Genomic DNA, 13,478 nt, shown 5'->3' on the forward strand with positions numbered 1-13,478 from the left:
GTCCTTAGATTAGTGATGAGCTTCGTGGGCACTATGGTATTGAAACCTGAGCTGTAGTCAATGAACAGCATTCTCACATAGGTGTTCTTTTTGTCCAGGTGGGAAAGGGCAGTGTGGAGTGCGATTGAGATTGCGTCATCTGTGGATCTGTTGGAGCGGTATGCGAATTGGAGTGGGTCTAGAATATCCGGGATGATGGTGTGGATGTGAGCCATGACCAGCCTTTCAAAGCACTTCATGGCTACCGACGTGAGTGCTATGGGTCTGTTGTCATTTAGGCAGGCTGCCTTTGTATTCTTGGGCAGAAGGACTGTGGTGGTCTGCTTGAAACATGTTGGTATTACAGACTCATTCAGGGACATGTTGAAAATGTCAGTGAAGACACCTGCCAGTGGGTCTGCGCATGCTTTGAGTACACGTCCTGACAATCCATCTGGCCCCGAGGCTTTGTGAATGTTGACCTGTTTAAAGGTCTTCCTCACATCAGCTACCGAGTGCGTTATCACACAGTCATCCAGAACAGCTGGTGCTCTTTTTTAGTCTGTAATAGTTTGCTGCCACATCTGACGAGCATCAGAGCCGGTGTAGTAGGATTCAATCTTAATCCTGTATTGACGCGTTGCTTGTTTGATGGTTCGTCAGGATTTCTTATAGGCGTCTGGATTAGTGTCCCGCTCCTTGAAAGCGGCAGCTCTAGCCTTTAGCTCGATGTGGATGTTGCCTGTAATCCATGGGTTCTGGTTGGGATATGTACCTCAAGAGGCTGAAGAAATTTGGCTTGTCGTACCAGGCTGTGATACAGCCCGACAGGCTGACATTTACTCCTGAGGTGCTGACTTGCTGCACCCTCGACAACTACTGTGATTATTATTATTTGACCATGCTGGTTATTTATGAACATTTGAACATCTTGGCCATGTTCTGTTATCATCTGCACCCGGCACAGCCAGAAGAGGACTGGCCACCCCACATAGCCTGGTTCCTCTCTAGGTTTCTTCCTAGGTTCTGGCCTTTCTAAGGAGTTTTCCTAGCCACCGTGCTTCTACACCTGCATTGCTTGCTGTTGGGGTTTTAGCCTGGGTTTCTGTACAGCACTTTGTGACATTGGCTGATGTAAGAAGGGCTTTATAAATACATTTGATTGATTGACTACCTGTTCACCCCGCCACCATCCAGGAGGTGAGGTCAGTACAGGTGCATCAAAGCTGGGACTGAGGGACTGAAAAACAGCTTCTATCTCAAGGCCATCAGACTGCTAAACAGCCATCACTAACTCAGAAAGGCTGCTGCCTACATTGAGGCCCGATCACTGGCCACTTTAAGGGTTAATTCCACACGGTCAAGGTTAGGCTTGCACAGATCGGGAGGACCTCAGGAACGTTCCTGTCGTTGAATTGTGCCACTGTCACCCAAAAGCACCTCAAATGTAGGTCAGGCTTCATTTTGGGCCTTGTGCTAAGACTTTTCTGGATGTCAATATCTTACCCCCAAAACGTCAGAGACAGCTGCTCTCCGCGTATGTGGCTCTTTATATGCCCCCCCAACTATAATCTGGAAATATATTACATTCATACACATTGATACAGAACATTACCTAGATGGAATTTGCAAGTCTTCCAAAAAGGCCAAAAAATACAGAGAAAAATCAGGTTTTCTAATATGTACCGGTTCATGAGGGTTGCCTAATCACACACGAAATCTTTGAAAGATGTGCCTTTTTAACTCTTCGAAACAGCCCCTATGGCTGTCACAGGAAGCCCCTATGGCTGTCACAGGAAGCCCCTATGGCAGGAAGCCCCTATGGCAGGAAGACCCTATGGCAGGAAGACCCTATGGCAGGAAGAGCCTATGGCTGTCACAGGAAGCCCCTATGGCAGGAAGCCCCTATGGCTGTCACAGGAAGCCCCTATGGCAGGAAGCCCCTATGGCAGGAAGCCCCTATGGCTGTCACAGGAAGCCCCTATGGCTGTCACAGGAAGCCCCTATGGCAGGAAGCCCCTATGGCAGGAAGCCCCTATGGCAGGAAGCCCCTATGGCTGTCACAGGAAGCCCCTATGGCAGGAAGCCCCTATGGCAGGAAGCCCCTATGGCTGTCACAGGAAGCCCCTATGGCAGGAAGACCCTATGGCAGGAAGACCCTATGGCAGGAAGACCCTATTCACAGGAAGCTGAAAGTAAACACATATCCTCATTGGGCAGAATCCTGAGTTTCAAGTCTTTACGTTAAGAACTGACTGATTTACAGAGGGTTGAATGCAGGGTTTTTCACTAACTGTAGGCTATGATATCCAAACCACTTTTAGGGTGAATTTAAACAACGCCACTTTAAATAATGCCACTTTAATCATGTTTGCATATCTTACATTACATTACTTACATATGTTTAGTGGGGAGAACAAGTATTTGATACACTGCCGATTTGCAGGTTTTCCTACTTACAAAGCATGTAGAGGTCTGTAAAATTCATCATAGGTACACTTCAACTGTGAGAGACGGAATCTAAAACAAAAATCCAGAAAATCACATTGTATGATTTTTAAGTAATTAATTTGCATTTTATTACATGACATAAGTATATGACCACCTACCAACCAGTAAGAATTCCAGCTCTCACAGACCTGTTAGTTTTTCTTTAAGAAGCACTCCTGTTCTCCACTCTGCACCTGTTTGAACTGATGTCCTATATTGGGTTCTATTGGGATCCATTGGGTTCTATTGGGATCCATTGGGTTCTATTGGGATCCATTGGGTTCTATAGGGATCCATTGGGTTCTATAGGTATCCATTGGGTTCTATAGGGATCCATTGGGTTCTATTGGGATCCATTGGGTTCTATAGGGATCCATTGGGTTCTATTGGGATCCATTGGGTTCTATAGGGATCCATTGGGTTCTATTGGATCCATTGGGTTCTATAGGGATCCATTGGATTCTATTGGGATCCATTGGGTTCTATTGGGATCCATTGGGTTCTATAGGGATCCATTGAGTTCTATTGAGATCCATTGAGTTCTATAGGGATCCATTGAGTTCTATTGGTATCCATTGGGTTCTAATGGGATCCATTGGATTCTATTGGGATCCATTGAGTACTGTTGGAATCCATTCAATTATATTGGGATCAATTTAGTTCTCTTGGGATCCATTGAGTTCTATTGAATATTGTCTGTTGACTGTATTAGGTACAGTATAAGGTAAGGGTATTTGTGACATTGTTTTACGATAGAGTATATTGATTGATATTCCTGAATAATCGTTTCTGAAATGGTAAATGTGTGCTTTAATCCATTTCATAGGTAATGTACAAAACGGCTGTGTTTATCCCTTCCTAATATGGTATTGTTTTATATAATATTGTTTTACATTATATTGTTTTTGTGTTCCTGCAGGTCATCACCATTGGCCGACATGTTAAAGGATACCATTACATCATCGCTAACCTGGTATGATACCTGCTACCTCTCATATTTCATATAACTTGTACTGACATCACACATAGCCTGGTACTAACCTGGTATGATCCCTGGTACTAACCTGGTATGATACCTGGTACTAACCTGGTATGATACCTGGTACTAACATGGTGTGATCCCTGGTACTAACCTGGTATGATCCCTGGTACTAACCTGGTATGATATCTGGTACTAACCTGGTATGATCCCTGGTACTAACCTGGTATGATCCCTGGTACTAACCTGGTATGATCCCTGGTACTAACCTGGTATGATACCTGGTACTAACCTGGTATGATACCTGGTACTAACCTGGTATGATCGCTGGTACTAACCTGGTATGATCCCTGGTACTAACCTGGTATGATCCCTGGTACTAACCTGGTATGATCCCTGGTACTAACCTGGTATGATCCCTGGTATTAACCTGGTATGATCCCTGGTACTAACCTAGTATGATACCTGGTACTAACCTGGTATGATCCCTGGTACTAACCTAGTATGATACCTGGTACTAACCTGGTATGATCCCTGGTACCTCTCATATTACTACATAACTGGTAATGACATCACATATAGCCTGGTACTAACTCAGTGTCTGTGTGTGTGTGAGTGTTTGTGTGTGTGTGTGTGTGTGTGTGTGTGTGTGTGTGTGTGTGTGTGTGTGTGTGTGTGTGTGTGTGTGTGTGTGTGTGTGTGTGTGTGTGTCCAGGGCTTCGTTGATGGTGACCTGTCTAAGATCCAGTATGGATACCAGGTTATTAACTCAGTGTGTGTGTGTGTATGTGTGTGTGTGTGTGTGTCCAGGGCTTCGTTGATGGTGACCTGTCTAAGATCCAGTATGGGGGAGCCAATGTGTCGGGTTTCCAGATTGTTGACTTTGAGGAGCCACTCGTCTCCAAGTTCGACCAGAGATGGGAAGCACTGGAGGAGAAAGAGTACCCTGGTGCTGACAGCAGGATCAGGGTAGTACCTCTAACCCCTAACCCCTACCCTACCCTAACCCTGGTGCTGACAGCAGGATCAGGGTAGTACCCCTAACCCCTACCCTACCCTAACCCTGGTGCTGACAGCAGGATCAGGGTAGTACCCCTAACCTCTAACCCCTAACCCCTACCCTACCCTAACCCTGGTGCTGACAGCAGGATCAGGGTAGTACCCCTAACCCCTACCCTACCCTAACCCTGGTGCTGACAGCAGGATCAGGGTAGTACCCCTAACCCCTACCCTACCCTAACCCTGGTGCTGACAGCAGGATCAGGGTAGTACCCCTAACCCCTACCCTACCCTAACCCTGGTGCTGACAGCAGGATCAGGGTAGTACCCCTAACCCCTAACCTCTAACCCCTAATCTCTACCCTAACCCTGGTGCTGACAGCAGGATCAGGGTAGTACCACCTTTAATCTCTAACCCTTGACCCCTACCCTAACCCTTGACCCCGACCCTAACCCTGGAGCTGACAGCAGGATCAGAGTACTACCTCTAATCTCTAACCCTAACCCATGACCCCTACCCTAACCCTTGACCCCTACCCTAACCCTGGAGCTGACAGCAGGATCAGGGTAGTACCACCTCTAATCTCATACCCTTGACCCCTACCCTAACCCCTAACCCCTACCCTAACCCTGGTGCTGAAGGATCAGGCTACGACCTCTAACTAAATTGCAGATACTGAAGTGAGGATTCGTTCAATCAGTCACTTGCATGAACACAGAAATGGGTTATTAGAACAGCATATCAGCACATATCTCAATAACTCTCCATTTCTCTCTCCCTCTATCTCTCTCTCTCTCTCTCTCTCTCTCCACATCTCTCAATATCTCTTCATCTCTCCACCTCTCTCTCTCTCTCTCTCTCTCTCTCTCTCCATCTCTGAATATCTCTTCATTTCTCTCTCCCTCTATCTTTCTTTCTCTCCATCTCTGAATATCTCTCCCTTTCTCTCTCCTGCTATCCCTCTATCTCTCTCTCTCTCCAGTACACATCAGCTCTGACTTATGATGCGGTCCAGGTTATGACTGAAGCGTTCCGGACACTCACCAAGCAGCGGATCGATTTCAGTCGTCGTGGTAATAACGGGGACTGTCTGGCCAATCCAGCAGTGCCCTGGTCTCAGGGGATGGAGATAGAACGCGCTCTCAAACAGGTTACCATAGAAACAGATTTTAGCGTGTTTTTAGGGTCTTCAATTATCTTTTGTGTTGTGTAGTTTTATATGGTAAAATACTGGGTATTTGTGGTGTGTGTGTGTGTGTGTGTGTGTGTGTGTGTGTGTGTGTGTGTGTGTGTGTGTGTGTGTGTGTGTGTGTGTGTGTGTGTGTGTGTGTGTGTGTGTGTGTGTGTGTGTGTGTAGGTGCGTGTGGATGGGCTGACAGGTAATATCCAGTTTGACCAGTATGGTAAAAGAGTCAACTACTCCGTCAACGTGATGGAACTGAAGAACACTGGACCAGTTAAGGTACAGCCAATCAGCATTTACCAGCACACTTACTTCCTTACAATCAGCCAATTAACATTCACCAGCCTATTCACTTCCTTACAATCAGTCAATCAGCATTGTCCGGACCCCTGGCAGTCTCTATGGGGGTGCCACAGGGTTCAATTCTCGGGCCGACTCTCTTCTCTGTATACATCAATGATGTCGCTCTTGCTGCTGGTGATTCTCTGATCCACCTCTACGCAGACAACACCATTCTGTTTACTTCTGGCCCTTCTTTGGACACTGTGTTAACTAACCTCCAGACGAGCTTCAATGCCATACAACTCTCCTTCCGTGGCCTCCAACTGCTTTTAAATGCTAGTAAAACTAAATGCATGCTATTCAACCGATTGTTGTCCGAACCCGCCTGCCCGGCTAGCATCACTACTCTGGACGGTTCTGACTTAGAATATGTGGACAACTACAAATACCTAGGTATCTGGTTAGACTGTAAACTCTCCTTCCAGATTCACATCTCCATTCCAAAATTAAATCTAGAATTGGCTTCCTATTTCGCAACAAAGCATCATTCACTCATGCTGCCAAAAATTCCCTCGTAAAACTGACTATCCTACCGATCCTTGACTTCTGCGATGTAATTTATAAAATAGCCTCCAACACGCTACTCAGCAAGTTGGATGCAGTCTATCACAGTGCCATCTGTTTTGTCACCAAAGCTCCATATACTACCCACCATTGCGACCTGTATGCTCTCGTTGGCTGGCCCTCGATTCATATTCGTCTCCAAACACACTGGCTCCAGGTCAACTATAAGTCTTTGCTAGGTAAAGCTCCGCCTTATCTCAGCTCACTGGTCACAATAACAACATCCACCCGTAGCACGCACTCCAGCAGGTATATCTCACTGGTCATCCCCCAAAGCCAAAACCTACTTTGGCCGCCTTTCCTTCCAGTTCTCTGCTGCCAATGACTGGAACGAATTGCAAAAATGAATTCAAACCAAGAGAAGGACCTGTTGTAGCGTACCTCTGAATTCCAGAAAAAACTGCTGTATCTAAAGCCTCCTGGAGGTCAACCCGAGTCGGTATCTAAAGCCTCCTGGAAGTCAACCCGAGTCGGTATCTAAAGCCTCCTGGAGGTCAACCCGAGTCGGTATCTAAAGCCTCCTGGAGGTCAACCCGAGTCGCTATCTAAAGCCTCCTGGAAGTCAACAAGAGTCGGTATCTAAAGCCCCTTGGAAGTCAACCCGATTCGGTATCTAAAGCCTCCTGGATGTCAACCCGAGTCGGTATCTAAAGCCTCCTGGAAGTCAACCCGAGTCGGTATCTAAAGCCTCCTGGAGGTCAACCAGAGTCGGTATCTAAAGCCTCCTGGAAGTCAACCCGAGTCGGTATCTAAAGCCTCTTGGAAGTCAACCCAAGTCGGTATCTAAAGCCTCCTGGATGTCAACCCGAGTCGGTATCTAAAGCCTCCTGGAAGTCAACCCGAGTCGCTATCTAAAGCCTCCTGGAAGTCAACAAGAGTCGGTATCTAAAGCCCCTTGGAAGTCAACCCGATTCGGTATCTAAAGCCTCCTGGATGTCAACCCGAGTCGGTATCTAAAGCCTCCTGGAAGTCAACCCGAGTCGGTATCTAAAGCCTCCTGGAGGTCAACCAGAGTCGGTATCTAAAGCCTCCTGGAAGTCAACCCGAGTCGGTATCTAAAGCCTCTTGGAAGTCAACCCAAGTCGGTATCTAAAGCCTCCTGGATGTCAACCCGAGTCGGTATCTAAAGCCTCCTGGAAGTCAACCCGAGTCCGTATCTAAAGCCTCCTGGAAGTCAACACCAGTCGGTATCTAAAGCCTCTTGGAAGTCAACCCAAGTCGGTATCTAAAGCCTCCTGGAAGTCAACCCGAGTCGGTATCTAAAGCCTCCTGGAAGTCAACCTGAGTCGGTATCTAAAGCCTCCTGGAAGTCAACCCGAGTCGGTATCTAAAGCCTCCTGGAAGTCAACCCGAGTCGGTATCTAAAGCCTCCTGGAGGTCAACCCGAGTCGGTATCTAAAGCCTCCTGGAAGTCAACCCGAGTCGGTATCTAAAGCCTCCTGGAAGTCAACCCGAGTCGGTATCTAAAGCCTCCTGGAAGTCAACCCGAGTCAGTATCTAAAGCCTCCTGGAAGTCAACAAGAGTCGGTATCTAAAGCCTCCTGGAGGTCAACTTGAGTTGGGCTAGCTTTGTGTTTCCACTGCCTCCAGAATAGAAATGATGTCATGTTGCTAGTTAGCCATGTGACTGTGCAGCTAGCTTCGCTACAACTAGCTAGCAAGATGCTGAAAAAATAATTTACCCTCACTATGCTGTAACTAACATTACCCCATACTCCCCATGCTAGCTAGCTAAACGTTTAGCTTCATCGCTGTGATTACTGTTTTGAAATAACATATATTTCTTTGATTGTACATATGTCTTAGCAAGCAAGCTCTTTATCAGCAAACTAAGCTTTTTTTAGTCATAATATGTGTGTTTTCAGATTGGCTACTGGAATGAAGTGGACAAGATGGTGGTGACTAAACTAGACATCTTCCCCAACGACACTAATGGGATGGAGAACAAGACTGTTATCGTCACAACTATCCTGGTAACAACGTGGTGAAGGGTGGTGGGTGGTGAAGGATGGTGGGTGGTGAAGAGTGGTGGGTGGTGAAGGATGGTGGGTGGTGGGTGGTGGGTGGTGAAGGATGGTGGGTGGTGGGTGGTGAAGGGTGGTGGGTGGTGAAGAGGGGTGGCTGGTGGGTGGTGAAGGGTGGTAGGTGGTAAAGGATGGTGGGTGGTGAAGGGTGGTGGGTGGTGAAGAGGGGTGGGTGGTGAAGAGGGGTGGCTGGTGGGTGGTGAAGGGTGGTAGGTGGTAAAGGATGGTGGGTGGTGGGTGGTGAAGGGTGGTGGGTGGTGAAGAGGGGTGGCTGGTGGGTGGTGAAGGGTGGTGGGTGGTGGGTGGTGAAGGGTGGTGACGGATGGTGGGTGGTGGTTGGTGAAGGGTGGTGGGTGGTGGGTGAAGGGTGGTGGGTGGTGAAGGGTGGTGAAGGATGGTGGGTGGTGGGTGGTGAAGGATGGTGGGTGGTGGGTGGTGAAGGGTGGTGGGTGGTGGGTGGTGGAGGGTGGTGAAGGATGGTGGGTGGTGAAGGGTGGTGAAGGGTGGTTGGGTGAAGGGTGGTGGGTGGTGAAGGGTGGTGGCTGGTGGGTGGTGAAGGGTGGTAGGTGGTGGTGGGTGGTGAGGGTGGTGGTGGGTGGTGAAGGGTGGTGGATGGTGGGTGGTGAAGGGTGGTAGGTGGTGAAGGGTGGTGGGTGGTGAGGGTGGGTGGTGGGTGGTGAAGGGTGGTGAAGGATGGTGCGTGGTGAAGGGTGGTGGGTGGTGAAGGGTGGTGGGTGGTGAAGGGTGGTGGGTGGGTGAAGGGTGGTTGGTGGTGGGTGGTGAAGGGTGGTGGGTGGTGAAGGGTGGTGGGTGGTGAAGGGTGGTAGGTGGTGAAGGATGGTGGGTGGTTGTTCAAATGACAAAAAATATGGTCATCTTTAAAGACATCCTGGTAAAAGTGTGTGTGTGTGTGGTGTGGTGTGTGTGTGTGTGTGTGTGTGTGTGTGTGTGTGTGTGTGTGTGTGTGTTGTGTGTGTGTGTGTGTGTGTGTGTGTGTGTGTGTGTGTGTGTGTGTGTGTGTGTGTGTTGTGTGTGTGTTTGTGTGTGTTTTGCAGGAAGCTCCATACGTGATGCTAAAGAAGAATGCTGAGTTGTTCCTAGACAACGACCGTTACGAAGGCTACTGCGTCGACCTGGCAGCAGAGATTGCTAAGCACTGTGGGATACGCTACCAGCTAAGGATTGTGGGAGATGGAAAGTACGGAGCTCGAGACGCTGAAACCAAGATCTGGAACGGGATGGTTGGAGAGCTGGTGTACGGGGTAAGAACCCTGACCTCTGACCTTTGATCTCTGTTGTTATTATGAAATTAGAACCTGAGGACACAAGAACTAAGTGTAACTCTCTGCCTCCCCTCTCCCCCTCCTTCCCTCTCCTCATCCCCTCTCCTCCCCTCTCCCCGTCTCCTCCTCCTCCTCCTCCCCTCTCCTCCTTCTCCCCCTCCTCCCCTCTCCTCCTCCTCCCCTCTCCCCCTCCCCCTCCTCCCCTCTCCCCCCACCCCCCCACCTGTAGAAAGCAGACATAGCCGTAGCCCCTCTCACTATCACCCTGGTCAGAGAGGAGGTGATCGACTTCTCCAAGCCATTCATGTCTCTGGGCATCTCCATCATGATCAAGAAGCCCCAGAAGTCTAAACCAGGGGTTTTCTCCTTCCTGGACCCGCTGGCCTATGAGATCTGGATGTGTATAGTGTTTGCCTACATCGGTGTGAGCGTGGTGCTGTTCCTGGTGAGCCGGTTCAGCCCGTATGAATGGCACATGGAGGAGTATGAGGATGGCCAGCTGCCCACCAGCGAGTCCTCTAATGAGTTTGGGATCTTTAACTCTCTGTGGTTCTCTCTAGGAGCCTTTATGCAGCAAGGCTGTGATATCTCCCCAAGGTTGGTGTACTGTTGCTAGGTAACGTGGCTCGCTGTGTTGGCAGCCCCCCTTCCTCCTGGAGCTGGTGTTTATATGCTGACCTCACTTCCTGCTGCTTACGCTAACCCTGACCTCTGACCTCTAGCCACTAGCTTTAACCCCGACCTCTGGCTTCTAGCTCTAATGCGAACTGATTCTAGCTGCTAGCTCTAATCCTCACTGAATCTAGCTACTAGTTATAATGCTAACTAATTATAGCCATTAGCCCTAAACCTAACTGATTCTAGCTGCTAGCCGTAATGCTAACCGATTGTAGCTGCTACCCCTAATGCTAACTGATTCTACCCATTAGCTCTAATGCTCACTGATTCTAGCCTCTAGCTCTAATGCTAACTGATTCTAGCTGCTACCCCAAATGCTAACTGATTATAGCCATTAGCTCTAATGCTCACTGATTCTAGCCTCTAGCTCAAATGCTAACTGATTCTAGCTGCTACCCCTAATGCTAACTGATTCTAGCTGCTACCCATAATGCTAACTAATTATAGCCATTAGCTCTAATGCTCACTGATTCTAGCTGCTAGCCCTAATGCTAACTGATTCTAGCCATTAGCGATAATGCTCACTGATTCTAGCCTCTATCTCTAATGCTAACTGATTCTAGCTACTAGCTCTCCTAAACAACTTTCCCTGTGTCTCAGTCCAGACTACTGATCAGAAGACAGGAGGTAGTTTAGGGTGTTAAGAGTTGAGGGGTTAAGAAGTAGGGGTTAGGGTGTCTGGGTGCCTATGTTAAACAGTTAATATCACCTAGCCTGGAATTTCACATCAGTAGAGAGAGGAGAGGAGAAGAGGAGAGGAGATGAGAAGGGGAGAGGAGAAGGAGAGAAGAGAGGAGAGTAGAAGGGGAGAGAAGAGAAGGGGAGAAGAGAAGAGGGGAGGAGAGGAGAGGGAGACGAGGACCACCACATAACCACAGGTCAGAGGTCAAAGGTCAAAGGTCAGGTTAGCATATATCCACCACCCTGGGGCCGTCAATGCATGATGTCACTTCCTTTCCTGCCTCTTGGAGGGGTACCGTGTTTTTGCTGCATATTCCCGTTTCTCTCCTTCGCTACGGGTCTACCAGGCTACACCTCTCTCCTCTCTCCCCTTCGTCTCTCTCTCTCCCTTCTCTCTCTCTCTCCCTCTCTCTCTCTCTCTCTCTCTCCTCTCTCTCCTCTCTCTCTCGCTCTCTCTCTCTCTCTCTCTCCTCTCTCTCTCTCTCTCTCTCTCTGGTGTGGTGTGTGTGGTGTCTGACTGTGTGCTTATCTCTCCAGGTCTCTATCAGGACGTATAGTGGGTGGTGTGTGGTGGTTCTTCACTCTAATCATCATCTCGTCCTACACGGCCAACCTGGCTGCCTTCCTCACTGTGGAGAGGATGGTTTCTCCTATAGAGGGAGCAGAGGACCTGGCTAAACAGACGGAGATCGCCTACGGGACCCTGGACTCTGGCTCTACCAAGGAGTTTTTTAGGGTGGGTCACACACACACCACACCACACCACACCACACACACATACACCACACACACACCACACCACACCACACACACACACACATACACCACAAACACACACCACACCACACCACACACACACACATCACACCACACACCACACCACACCACACACACACACACCACACCACACCACACACACACACCACACCACACCACACACACACACACACCACACCACACACACACACACACACACACACACACACACCACACCACACCACACACACAACATCAAGAAGGATTCAAACATTTCAAAGGTCTCAGATTCAACGACACAAAAAGCACCTTCTTCTCCCCACGTCTGTCCATACCAGAGCAGTACCTTGCTAGTTGCTTTGCTTTAGTCCGAGGCAGGTCTTCAATACAGTCAGTCTATGTACTGTATATACTGTAAGTATTCAGACCCTTTAGTATGAGACTCGAAAATTCAACTGAGCATCCTGTTTCCATTGATCATCCTTCAGATTTTGATTGGAGTCCGCCTGTGGTAAATGTTTTGATTGGACATGATTTGGAAAGGCACAAACCTGTCTATATAAGGTCCCACAGTTGACAGTGCATGTCAGAGCAAAAAACAGGCCAAGAGGTCGAAGGAATTGTCCGTAGAGCTCCAAGACAAGATTGTATAGTGGCACAGATCTGGGGAAAGGTACCAAAAAAAGTTTGGAACCACAAAGACTCTTCCTAGAGCTGACCGCCTGGCCAAACTGAGCAATCGGGGGAGAAGGGCCTTGGTCAGGGAGGTGACTCTCTGACAGAGCTCTAGTTCCTCTGTGGAGATGGGAGAACCTTCCAGAAGGACAACCATCTCTGCAGCACTCCACCAATCAGGCATTTATTGTAGAGTGGCCAGACGGAAGCCATTGGGTATGTTTTTCAGGGGCAGGGACTGGGAGACTAGTTAGAATCAAGGGAAAGATGAACGGAGCAAAGTAGAGAGAGTTCCTTGATGAAAACCTGCTCCAGAGTGCTCAGGACCTCAGACTGGGGTGATGGTTCAACTTCCAACAGGACAACGACCCTAAGCACACAGCCAAAACAACGCAGGAGTGGCTTCGGGACAAGTCTCTGAATGTCCTTGAGTGGCCCAGCCAGAGCCAAGACTTGAACCCGATCGAACATCACAGGACAGACCTGAAAATAGCTGTGCAGCGATGCTCCCCCATCTAACCTAACCTGACTAAGCTAAGGAACCTGGGACTAAACAACTCCCTCTGCAACTGGATCCTGGACTTCCTGATGGACCTCCCCCAGGTGGTAAGGGTAGGTAACAACACATCCACCACGCTGATCCTCAACACAGGGGACCCCTCAGGGGTGCGTACTTAGTCCCCTCCTGTACTCCCTGTTCACCCATGACTGCGTGGCCAAGCACGACTCCAACACCATCATTAAGTTTGCTGACGACGATGAGATAGGGAGGAGGTCAAATCAAATCAAATTTATTTATATAGCCCTTCGTATATCAGCTGATATCTCAAAGTGCTGTACAGAA

The 13,478-nt window shown here is 48.7% G+C and overlaps 1 protein-coding gene across 6 annotated transcripts in view; it reads left to right on the plus strand.

Annotated features, from left to right (window-relative positions):
• The window catches only part of LOC109879248 (glutamate receptor 2-like), a 73,112-nt gene that overhangs the window by 27,449 nt on the left and 32,185 nt on the right, over positions 1 to 13,478 (plus strand). For all 6 annotated transcript variants that reach the window (XR_004209061.1, XM_031821034.1, XM_031821032.1 and 3 more), the window contains exons 5-12: positions 3,389 to 3,442; positions 4,259 to 4,417; positions 5,431 to 5,598; positions 5,806 to 5,910; positions 8,403 to 8,510; positions 9,617 to 9,823; positions 10,074 to 10,441; positions 11,741 to 11,939. Coding sequence is in view for 5 of the 6 variants with exons in the window: in XM_031821034.1 (XP_031676894.1) it covers positions 3,389 to 3,442; positions 4,259 to 4,417; positions 5,431 to 5,598; positions 5,806 to 5,910; positions 8,403 to 8,510; positions 9,617 to 9,823; positions 10,074 to 10,441; positions 11,741 to 11,939 (1,368 nt within the window). In the remaining variant the exon portion in view is untranslated. The remainder of the gene's footprint in view (positions 1 to 3,388; positions 3,443 to 4,258; positions 4,418 to 5,430; positions 5,599 to 5,805; positions 5,911 to 8,402; positions 8,511 to 9,616; positions 9,824 to 10,073; positions 10,442 to 11,740; positions 11,940 to 13,478) is intronic.

Source organism: Oncorhynchus kisutch, unplaced genomic scaffold (assembly GCF_002021735.2).
Source record: "Oncorhynchus kisutch isolate 150728-3 unplaced genomic scaffold, Okis_V2 scaffold3815, whole genome shotgun sequence".
Classification (NCBI taxonomy): domain Eukaryota; kingdom Metazoa; phylum Chordata; class Actinopteri; order Salmoniformes; family Salmonidae; genus Oncorhynchus; species Oncorhynchus kisutch.